This window comes from Hemitrygon akajei, chromosome 5 (genome assembly GCF_048418815.1).
Source record: "Hemitrygon akajei chromosome 5, sHemAka1.3, whole genome shotgun sequence".
In the NCBI taxonomy this organism is placed as follows: Eukaryota; Metazoa; Chordata; class Chondrichthyes; order Myliobatiformes; family Dasyatidae; genus Hemitrygon; species Hemitrygon akajei.
Window position 1 is genome coordinate 136,961,449 of NC_133128.1, and position 12,216 is coordinate 136,973,664.

General features: G+C 45.5%; 1 protein-coding gene across 2 annotated transcripts in view; it reads left to right on the plus strand.

Moving 5' to 3' along the window:
• The first annotated feature begins 958 nt into the window (after nt 1-958).
• The window catches only part of col18a1a (collagen type XVIII alpha 1 chain a), a 268,123-nt gene continuing 256,865 nt past the window's right edge, over nt 959-12,216 (plus strand). Inside the window, exons 1-2 of one of the 2 annotated variants that reach the window (XM_073046613.1) lie at nt 959-1,086; nt 1,203-1,276. In XM_073046613.1, the coding sequence (XP_072902714.1) occupies nt 1,076-1,086; nt 1,203-1,276 (85 nt within the window). In that variant the 5' untranslated portion in view covers nt 959-1,075. The remainder of the gene's footprint in view (nt 1,087-1,202; nt 1,277-12,216) is intronic. The other variant, XM_073046610.1, reaches the window with a different exon arrangement.

Genomic DNA, 12,216 nt, shown 5'->3' on the forward strand with positions numbered 1-12,216 from the left:
GGCTAAGGGGTAAGGGGAACAGAAGTCAAACCCAACAGCAATGAGGTAAACTTTAGGCAGGGAGAGTGAAAGCTAGTAGCAGCTGGCTGATTCGATGTGCGAACGAGGACTGTGGATGAAAACGTGGGTTAAATTGGCTGCAGGTGACTCTTGTGAGCTGGGTGGAAACTGGTGGGTGCCTACGTATACAGGCCTGATACACAGTAATCAGCAACACCAGGGACAGATGAAATTATGTCCCCCGACCTGAGATAGGGATAACTATATTTGGGCAGCCCAGCTGCCAATGGTTGTATTCCCAGCAGGGAGAGACGGCCGGTATATATTCAAGCTCAGCACAGTGCAGTGGGAAAGACAGAACATGAAAACATACACACGGGAAATAAGAAACAAAACTTCAAGTGCAGATGATGCTGGAAACACTCAACAGATCGAGCAGCATCTGTAGATAGAGAAACAGAAACATTACCATGGAAACAATAATTTGGTAGAAAAGGAGCTGTTGGTGGAAATCAGCGGGTCAGGCAGCGTCAACATAGGGAAACAAATCGAGACTTGATTCACCATCTTTCCAAGCCGCCCCAGCTTGCTGAGTGTTGCCATCTCCATGCTCTGGTTGTGATTCAGATTTCTAGTATCTGCCAGGCTGGATTTTCAAATGCCAGTGTCCTCTGAGACAGATCTTCCCGTGTCGTGGGGCGGAGTCTGAGATTAGGGAGCAGGACAGAGGGAGAACATTTGCCCATGGAATAATCTTTCGCCCCTCCCTCCCTGGTTCAAGTAGACGCGTACATTAGATTTGAATTAACGACACCCAGCCATTTATTTCTGTAAGAACTTAGATTTGTGACTTCTGGTTAACCTGGCAATAGGACCCAGGGGAATTCCACAGCCCGGGCCAGAGAGAGTTAATACTTTTTGCCCGCCTCTCTGCCTCCCCCCTCGCGGCTCCCTTTCTCTCCCCCCCCCCCCCCCTCAAATACTCGTTGTTCTTAAGTCAGCTGTTCAGCCACGGCTGGGAAAATACAAGTCCCACATTTCTGCCGGTTACTGCTTTGTGCAAGCAGCCGTGGCCATGTATGGGAGGTGAGTGTCCCTGTCTTTCACCAGTTAGGAAAACTTACCCCGACTCGAAAATCAACCAACTAAAACAAAAACTTTTGCGTGTATTTCCAACTTTTTCCCCGCTTCACTCTTCACAGGTGTCTACTGCAGTGGAAGTCAACGATCTTCATCGTTTTGTTTCTCGGTGTTCTAACAGCGTCCCACGATCCAGGTGAAGTGTGTGTGCGCGCAGGAAACGGGGTGAATTGTTTAACCAGGTTGCTTTTGATCTGTATGTCCTTTGCAAAGAATCGGTGCACTAAGGCAATGAGTTATGTGGCTTTGCAAGTTTTGGGGATCAGCGGAGAGCTTTCGTTCGGCAATGTGTGTTTTGGGGGTCTGGAACTTGCGCCTGTTTCGGAAATTGGGTAAGGGGGCTTGAATAAATCGACGTGCCCCCGTTACCGTAGGCTTTGGGGCATTCTCAAACTGGCGTAAACTTTGAGAAGGTTGCGAGATAACGGGAGTACGCGAGAGAATCCGGTTCTCGGAGGAACTTGCCGGCGGGGTGCGTTTGAAATGCCCCGTGTGTCTCAGCGTTGGCTTGGGGTCGCTTTGATTTATTCGGGAGGCACGGGACAGAAACGCCGCTGTGGTTTCTGCTGGTGTTTCTCCTTCACTTCAAACTATTCTCGGATATCTGCTGACTTTACCTTCCTCTTCAATGCTGCTGTGCTTTAGACTAGTCCTTGTGTGGTGAACTCTCTCTCGAAAGATAAATTTCTCAGTGGCCAAAGTTGTTGGATCATCTCCCTCCCCTGTGAAACGATCTGAAAGGGCTTTATCAAGTAATCCTTCAACCTTATCTACGTAACCTTCAAAGATGTGTGTCATCTCAACCCTGGTCTGATGTCTGTAGAAATTTTCCAGGCCCTCGGATTCCTTTCGCTGAGTTTTAGTTGTTGCTTCCATGTGTGTGCTAGTACTGTGTGGATCTGTGGTGGGCTGTCTTGCTTTGGATGTCTGGCAAGAAAAAGCCCTGGATCTCCAGTGATGCTGGAGCGTGTGAGTTCATGAAACATTACTGAAACAGGCCCTTTAGCCCACTGCAAACACGCTGACCATTGTTACCTGTACTAGCCTAATCATTTACCTTCATTTAGTCATTTAGCCTTAGCAATTCAATTGCTGGTTTTAAAAGTTGTGGGATTAAATCTATTAATTGTGACACCATTGTGATGCAGGGGTTGAAAGGTAACAGAAACGGAACCCCAGGAGCAGGATACAGGTGGTGACTGGGTAATCGGGTGTTGTTTGGATAGGAGTATTTAGTGAGAGCCCACTTGTCCTAACCCCAGCAGCTCTGCCTTAGGGGTCCCCGTTCACCCCTCCTCACAAGTGAGCAGATGAAGATGAGGGGCAACAGATTGAGATGCTGCTTTGCGTGTGACATCTGCCTGCCGAAGAGTGCATCAAAGGAGGCAGTCCCTCCCAAAGTCAAAAGGTGGTGGACTCGAGGCACAATAAAAGGCTGACAATGTAGTGGGGAGTGTACTGTCATCGCAGCCTGTCTGCTGGGATATTCAGTGCCACTTCACCCTCCGGCACATTAAAGATACCCTGCCTGTTATTTTGGGAGAAGATCACTGGACTTTTACCTCAATATTTAATTTTCAAGCACAAGCAGAAAACAGATTTTACAGTCATAGAATGAAAACAGGCCCTTCATCCCACCAAGTCCCTGATGACCATCAGCCGCCCGTTTCCACTAACCCCATTCAGGATCAGGTTTGATATCACGGGCATACGTTGTGTAGTTTGTTAACTTTGCACCAGCAGTACAATGCAGTACATAATAGAGAAAAAATAGTGAATTACACCAAGTAATTATGTGTATTAATTAACACATTATATATGTGTTAGTTAAATAAGTAGTGCAAAAATAGAAATAAAAAAGTAATGTGGTAGTTGATAGTTCATTCAGAAATCAGATGGCAGAGGGGAAGAAGCTGTTCCTGATTTTTTGAAGGTGTGCCTTCGGGCTTCTGTACCTCCTTCCTGAAGGTAGCAATGAGGACAGGGCATATCCTGGGTGATGGGGGTCCTTAATGATAGACACACCATTGAAACCATTCAAGCACTGCTCCTTGAAGATGTCCTGGATACTGTGGAGGCCAGTGCCGATGATGGAGCTGAGTGATTTTACAACTTTCTGCAGCTTACTTTGATCTGTGGTCCAGTGCAGGCCCCTTCCCCTCCCCAAACCAGACAGTGATGCAGCCAGTTAGAAAGCTCTCCATGTAGAAATCTGTAGAAATTTGTGTGAATGTTTTTAGTGATTTATCAATTCTCCTCGAACTCCTAATGAAATTTAGCCACTGTCTTGCCTTCTTTACAGCTCCATCATGGGTGTAGAGAGAGTAGAGCAATGGGCATAGCGTACATCTCTGAGGTGCACCAGTGTAGATTATCACCAGTTAGAGATGTTTTTTCCCAATCCGCACAGATTGTGGTCTTCTGATGAGGAAGTCGAAGATCCAGTTGCAGTTTTTATTCTCCCCACATAGATGTGACTCCCCCCCCCCACCACAATTCTACTAGTTGCCTATACACCAGGGGTTACCTCACAATGGCCAATTAACCTTCCAACCTGTATATTTTGGGATGTGGGCGAATACTCATGGGGTCGGAGAACCTGTTGGATTGAACCCAGATCTCTGGGATTCAGGGGCAGTAGTCTACTAACAGTAGCTCGATGACACTTTCATCTGGCCCTTTAACTCATTGCTACTCGGAGGATCCTGCAGTGTGGAAATTATTTCTGCCTCCTTAGTAACAGCACTTGAAGCACTTCATTGGCTTTGAAATGTCAAAACAATGAATGACCGTACTGGCTCAGTCTCTTACAGAGGACTAGCTTTCCCTGGTGCTCCCCTGGCCAGTGCACTGGCTGCCTGTAGTTGATCATTAAATGAGGGGTGTTGCGGTGTGCAGATTTCCCCTGGCTTTTCCTTCAGCACACTTTCAGAGGGTGGAAGGCAGTTGCCTGACAAAGTCACAGTGTAATCTCTCTGTGTGGCAGAGCATGAGACAGTATGGCGGAAAGTGGTGACAATCTTACCATAGGATGAGTGTTGAGAGTGAGTGGGTTTGAGGGCCATGTAGCTCATGCAGGATATATTGGGAATTTGTTTATTTTGAACGTATTCTTTATTCATACTATACACAGGAATTGAATTGCAATCTTTCTCAACATTATACTGTCAGATCTATGGATTCTATTACAAAGCACCCAATGCCATGCGCATTTCCTCCCAAAACAACAAATTTCATGACGTCTGTCAGCGATATTAAAACAGAATTCTGAAATGTTTGAGAGCCAAGTTGCATGGGAATGATGAGGAATACTCTGATACAGGTGTACCTGGTATTTTGACTTGGGAAAAGTTTTGCGTGTGTTGTTAGAGTAGGGTGGGGAGAGAATGGTGAATCATTTATAAAGACACTAATTTCATCTAAGAATCCGATTCAGCAATAATTTATTTTCATGTGCTGACAACATCTGACACCAGATCAAATATTGGAACAGGCTTCAAGACTTGTGGTTTGAAGGAAGGTGGAGAATGGTGTAGATGGTACTGCTACCAGTGACGGGAGCAAGAAAAATGGGGGTGTAGTGAAAGTAAAAATATGCACAACAGGAACTTATTGGGTCAAGCAGCATGGTGGGGGGGGGGTAGGAATTGTCGACATTGACAATTCATTTCCCTCCCACAGATGCTTGACCCACTGGGTTTCTTCAGCAGATGTTCAGCTGCTCCAGATTCCAGCATCTGAATTCTCGGTAGATATCGGCAGATTCTGCAGTGTTGTAAGCAGGCAGATAGTTTGAGAAAGGGAGTGGCATGTGAGGGTGGTGATTTTTGCAATGAAGACATCGCCGTTGTCAGCTGGCAAACTTGGAAGGTGAAGGGTGAAAGAAACCATGCAAGTTAGGATGTGGGGCAGCAGAGCTTTTGGTGACTTGGAGCTACGTTCAGCAATGACCATGTGTATAGGTGATGACCTGTATAGAGAGCAATCATTAATTCCTCGATGAAAAATATCTTGTCAAATTATGTTGAACATGGCTTAGTTTGCTCTGTTTTGAAGCTAAGAGTATGGTTGCTGCATAATATATACACTGATTAATGGTTCCTGTGAATGAAATTTAGACATGGAGTCAGCACTGTATTGGGAATATTGCCTTTCCATCACTCTATTATAGAATGCATCAGAAACGGATTCATTTTTCCTATGAAGCACAATACTTAATGACTTAAACAGCATTTCCTTGTTTTTAATGGAGTGGCTGACTTTTGTGCAATTCTGTTGCAACAGTTAATCGTGTTTCGTTTTTTAAGAAGTAAATCTGAAATCCTTCTGGGTTACTGACCCTTCATAGCCCACAGAACTTTGCAATACTGTTATTATATTTGCTGGGCTTAAACACCTCTCAAACCTTAAATGACCTGTGGGATGTTGTGTCTGTCCACTGAGAGTGATTACCCTGGCTCTGTATAAACACCTTTGTGAAGTCTGTGATTCTTTGCGCCAGTGGGAGGAAGGTTACGGATAACAGGCAGCTAATGCCTGTTGTGAAATAAGACATAAAAGCTTTGGATTTAGGAGCAGGCTTGGTAATCTGGTCCCTCAAGCCTGCTCTGCCATTTATCAAGATGATGGCTGACCTCTTACCTTTGTCCTTTTCCTGCCCTATCTCCATAACACTGGATTCTCTTTAATATTTCAGAAATCTATCAATCTCTAATTTGGATAAACATAACAATTAAGCATACACGGCACTCCCAGAGATAGCGAATTCCAAACAAGTGTCGTTTTGTTCCAGTCCTCAATGTCTGAGCCCTTATTCTGAGGTTATATCTGACTGTCTAGACACCAACTCCAGCCTGGAGAAATATTTTCCCTGATGAGCTGTGCAAGAATTTTGCAAGTTTCAATGCAATCACCCCTCATTCTGCTAAACTTCAGTGAATACAGATCTGGACAACCAATCTCCTATTACACAAGCTCACTATCATGGAAATCAGTCTGGCAAATCTTCATTGAACTCTCTTTCCAAGTCCATTCCTTTTTGGGTAAGGGAAGGAAACCGAACAAAAGCTATACACAACACTCCATTCCTGTTACGGGAAGATGATGTTACTTCTGAACTCAAATTTTCTTTTATATAAAATTAATTTATTTTGAAATCAGCCTGCAGCACCTTTCGCATTTTCATAATTGCTGTTTATTTCAAAGTTCAAGATTGCTTATTTTTATTCTTTTGTACGTGAATGTAAAGGAGAACGGAGTGATTGTTGCTCCAGATCTAATGCAGCATTAAAAACAACAATAAGCATAAAAAACATAAATGAAAAGCAATCCTATAAAACTCGAGTACCAGTGTCTGATCTGATGACTATGGCATATATCCATTAGTATACACACAGTCACACATATGGACTCATTACAAAAGTGTATATACCTTCATATAATTGTTATAAGTATGTAACAGTTGCATTACATGTAGCATTCTTCCCACTTATTTCAAAGTGCTTCTGAGCAAATTCCCTTTTGTAATGGGTAGCACACACAAGGGTTGAGGAATAAAGGTTATGCAGGGCACCAGTGTGGTGTAGGGCAGAAGTTAGGGTTGAATCTTTGTACCTCTGGTTGTTCTTCACTGAAAGAGCATTGACGTCCACCAGCAGGGTTAGGTGGGACATCTGTCTCACCCACAATTCATTACCTGTGACAGTGTAGCATTTCTGGAACAAACACTCAGATTCTGCCAGTTCTGCAGATGCTGGAAATCTTGAGCAACACATAAAAGGCATCTCCATGCTGGCGTTCAAGTCCGGCAGCATTTATGGAGGGGAATAAACAGTCAGTGTTTAGGGCTAAAACCTTCATCAGGACTGGAAAAGAAGGGATCAGAAGTAATTCTGGAATGTTAGCCTAGATTTGTGCCTGGATCTTTGGACACAACTGCCTGATTCAGGAAGAAGGCAGGGTGACACTGCTTTTATGTTTAAAGATGAGAAAATCTGCAGATGCTGGAAATCCAAGCAACACACACAAAATGCTGGAGGAACTCAGCGGGCCAGGCAGTGTCTATGGAGAAGAGTACAGTCAACATTTCAGGACTGGAAAAGAAAAGATGAAAAGTTAGGCCAAGAACATGGGGGGAGGGGAGGAAGAAGTGCAGATGATGAACTTCCAGTAATTGCCCTTCCCCCCGCACCATTCCCATTTCCTTCTCTCACCTTGCCTCTTTACCTGCCCATCACCTCCCTCTGGTGCTCCTCCCCCTTCCCTTTCTTCTATGGTCTTCTGCCCTCTCCTTTCAGATTCCTCCTCCTCCAGCCCTTTAATTCTTCACTTATCAGCTTCTCAGCTCTTTACTTCACTCCTCCCCCTCTTGCAGATTCACCTATCACCTGCCATCTTGTGCTTCTTCCTCCCCTCCCCTCATCCTCTTGCTCTAACTTCTCATCTCTTTCCCCCCCCCCCCCCCAGTTCTGATGAAGGGTCTTGGTCCAAAATGTCGTCTGTTTACTCTTTTCTACAGGTGCTGCCTGCCCTGCTGAGTTCCTTCAGCATTTTGTGTGCGTTGCCTTTACGTCGAAACTCCTTTACAAGTTGATCTAGTAGTTAAGGCTAGACTGAGATCAGGTTATAAACACAAGTGATAATATAGATGCTGTTAATCCAGAGCAACGCACAGTGCTGGAGGAACTCAGCAGGTCAGGCAGCATCCATAGAGGGAACTAAACAGTCGGCATTTTGGCCGATACCTCTCATCAGATTGTATTTTCTCTTATTTAAATGTTTACCCAGTGATGATATGTACCTACGCTAGATCACTATATACACATTTCATAGCCTTCAGGAGTTTAGTGAAGCCAGGATGCATGGGTCCAATTTCTGTCCATCCCAGAATACCAGCTTGTCCATTCTTGGCTCCCAGTCAGCATGATGTTGAATTTAGAATTCTTGTCTTTCAAGTTCTTCCATGACCTCACCTCTCTATTTCATAAAACCATACAGCATACAAGCAAGCCCTTGGCCCACGATGTCTATGCCCACCATCAAGTATACTAATACTATTTATCAGCACTTGGTCCTAAGCCTGTGATGTGCTGGCAATTCAAGTGCGTGTCCAAGTGTTATTAAATGTTGTGAGAGCACTTGCCTTTGCCATCTTCTTTAGATTGTGTGTAGCCTCTTGGATCTTGCAGACTTCGATTTCTCCCATTCTTGCACATTGTTGATTTTGACCATTCCCCTATTGGCTGCTTGGTCTTGTGCTGCCAAGGTCCTCTGCTGTAGAATTTGTTCCCTCGCGCTCTTTGCTTGTTGACCTCTAGACACTGGGCTTGGCTTTAGCAATCTGATCTAATTTTTTTCATTGCATCTGTACATACATGTACTTGTGCATGTGACAAGAAACTTGACTGACTTTGAGAAAAGGTTTCTCCAAGAGCACCTTGTCACATTACTCGTGTGTGGTCGTGCTCCTGTCTTATCTGGTTGAACTTGGAGGGTGGGGATATTCTGTTCTGCTCCCCCCACCCTCCCCAGTCACACTTGCCCAAGTTGACACAAGTGAGGCTGGATACTGTGACACATTCGAAGCCAGGGCTGAGCTGTTAATGGTGTGTGTTATCCAGAGCCCAAGTGGTCTGCCTCGATGCATATTTGTGTTGCCTCTGGAGCAGTTTGTCCCTGGAGCCACCAGTCCTGCAGTACATCTGAAGTGTTGCTGCCTGCATTGTTCTTTTCACGCCCGTTGCCAGCTGTTCACAGAGACATAGGGCACGGAAAAAGGCCATTCAGCCTACGGTGTCAATGCTGACTATCAGACGCCTGTCTGAAACACTCCAGCCAGTTCCATATTCCTTCAGAATTGGAATCATAATTGGGTCAGCTCAGGCTAGTGTAGTGGCAAGTGCAATTGCCTAACAATACCAGCAGTCATCAATTGGGGTTTGATTCCCACCACAGTCTGTGAGGAGTTTGTATGTTCTCTCCATGACTGTGTGAGTTTCCTCTCGGTGCTCCAGTTACCTCCCATATTCCAAAGACGTACGGTTAGGGTTGGTAGATTGTGGCCATTCTATTGTAGCGCCAGAAGCAATGTGACACTTGCGGGCTGTCTTCAGCATAATCCTCTCTGAAGTGATTGGAGGCAAATGACTCACTTTACTGCGTTTAGATGTTCAAGCTCAAGTTCAGATTTTATTGTCATTTGACTGTACATATATACAAACAAATGAAACAACATTCCTCTGGACCATGGTGCATTCACACGACATACTGTATACATCTCACACAGCACATAAAACAAAATATTACCACCTTAACTTAATAAATATAATTCAAAATGCATGTAGTAATAAACAGTAAACAGCTTACTATCTTAGTAACGAAACCTTGGTGGTAGCAGGGTATTCATTAGCCTCTCAGCCTAAGGAAAGAAGCTGTTACCCAGCCTACCAGTCCTAGTCCTGATGCTCCTGTATCTCCTTCCTGACGGCAGTGGGTCAAAGAGATTGTGTGATAGGGTGTTAGGAATCCTCAACTATGCTTCAGGCAACACACACAAAATGCTGGAGGAACTCAGCAGGGCAGGCAAGGTCTATGGAAAACAGTATAGGTGACATTTTGGGCAGAGACCCTTCATCAGGACTGGGGGAAAACCAGATGAGGTGTCAGAGTTAGAAAGTGGGACGAGGGGAGGAAGAAGCACAAGGTGATGGGTGAAACCCGGGGGGCGGGGGGAGGGGAGTGGTGAAATAAAGATCTGGGAAGTTGATTGGTGAAAGGGATACAGAGCTGGGGAAAGGGGAGTCTGACAGGAGAGGACAGAAGGCCATGGAAGAGAGAAAAGGGGGAGGAGCTCCTGAAGGAGGTGAAGGGCTGGTAAGGAGTTAAGGTGAGAGAGGAAAAAGGGAATACTTCAGGCCCTTCATCTACAATGCTGCCAGTAAATATCACAAATATAGGGGAGAGGGAAACCCCAGTGATCCTCTTGGTAGATTTTACAGTCCTCTGTAGAGTCTTGTGGTCCGATGCTTTGCATGGTCCACGCAATGATGTAGTCAGACAGGACACTTTCAATGGTCCTCCTGTAGAAGGTTGTTAGCATGGAGTTGGGAGGCCTTGCATACCTCGATATCCTCAGACTGTGTAACTGCTGTGTCATTTTGACTAAAGAGGAGGTGTTGTGAGTCCAGGTTAGGTCATATGTTATGTGGACACCAAGGAACTTTGTGCTCTTCACTTTCTCCATGGCAGAGCCATTGATTTGAGTTGGAGAGTGGTTGACTTGCACCTTCCTGAAATCCAAAACCATCTCTTTTGTCTTGTCCATATTGAGACACGGGCTGTTCTCACACCATTTGACAAGCCTCTCCGCATGCTAACTCATCACTGTTGCTGATGAGGCCAGCTACAGTTGTATCATCAGTGAACTCGATGATGTAGCTTGAGCTGGATCTGACAGTGCATGGGGCTCACCAGTGCTCAGCGTGGTGGCGTTTCAGATGTTGCTGCCAACTCGGACTGACTGGGGTCTTCCCATGGAGAAGTCCGTGATTCAGTTGCGGAGAGGGGTGTTTTGAGTCCCAACGAGGACTCCCCCGTCTGCCTCTGGGGGATGATGGTGTTAAGCGCCAAGCTGAAGTTGATGAACAACATTCTGGCAAATAGGACATTATTTTCTAGGTGGCGCAGACAGAGTGGAGCTCCAAGGCTCCGACACCATCAGTGGACCAGTCTGAGTGGGAAGCAAACTAGAAGAGTCCAACACAGCTGGAGGGTGGGACTTTATACAATCCATTACCGGCTGCTCAAAGCACTTCATGAATGTAGGGCAGTGTCACTGGGTGGTAATCGTTTAGGCCGGTTATTGTCACTCCCTTTGGCACCAGAGTAATGCTGGCTGCCTTGAAGACTACAGGGACGGTGGACTGTTTCAAATTCTGCTAAAACCTCTGTTAGCTGGGCTGTACAGTCCCTGAGCACCTGATCAGGTATGTCGTCTGGCCTCTTAGCTGTGCGTGGGTTTACCCTTACTAGGATTCTCCTCACATTGGCTACGGCCGGACAGAGTGCCTGTTCCTCGGGGAGGAGGCTTTCCTTGATACCACATTACTCATTGTATCAAATCATGCATAGAAGGCATTCAGCCTTTTAAGAAGGGAGGCATCGCTGTTGTTAATGTGCAGGGTGGACTCGTAATTTTGTTTTGGTTTGTATACCTCGCCACAAGTGCCACGTGACCCTGGTGTTACAAAGGTGTCTGTGAATTTTCTGTGAGTACCTCACTTTGCCTTCCTGATGGCATGGGAGAGCACAGCTCTTCTGACCTTGGAGTCATCCTGTCCCTGATGTGAATGCAGCGTCCTGATCCCGAAGCAGTGCACGAGCCTCTGCACTCAGCCCTGGTTTCTGGTCTGCCCTGCCAGCTTCGATGTACATGTGACAAATAAAGCTGGGATTTAAAAAAAAACATTAATCCTTTTTCTGTCTGTAACGTGATTTTGCCCTAAAGCTCTGACTGCTCTGTTCAATTATCCAAGTATTCTTCCAAACCTCCCTGTTATCAGTGCCAACGATTCCATCCACACCCATAACCTTTGTTTTTCCACATTAGTTTTCTCCCACTCAAAGGAAACCCGCAAAAACTTGATTCCTTTCTTCTTCCAGTTAGCTCTCTAGATTCTTCCGTCGGTTGATATCTTTCCCTCTTCAGGACGCCCACTCAGTGTAAGGTTTTGCTGAAAGGTGGCAGATGAAAACTGTATTTAATTACAGTACTTTCTGTGAGAGGCCATGCTGTATCCCTCTCTCTCTATCCTTCTAAGCTATCCCTTAAAACCTGGCGTTTTCCTGCATGATGGTATTTCTTGGTGGCTTGGTACTGCCTTTTTTCTGCTAACTCTCCAGGAATACTTTACTAAATCAAAGGAGCAACATACATGCAGTGGCCACTTTATTACAATAGACAATAGACAGTAGGTTCAGGAGTAGGCCATTCGGCCCTTCTAGCCAGCACCACCATTCACTGTGATCATGGCTGATCATACACAATCAGTACCCCGTTCCTGCTCTCTCCCCATATCC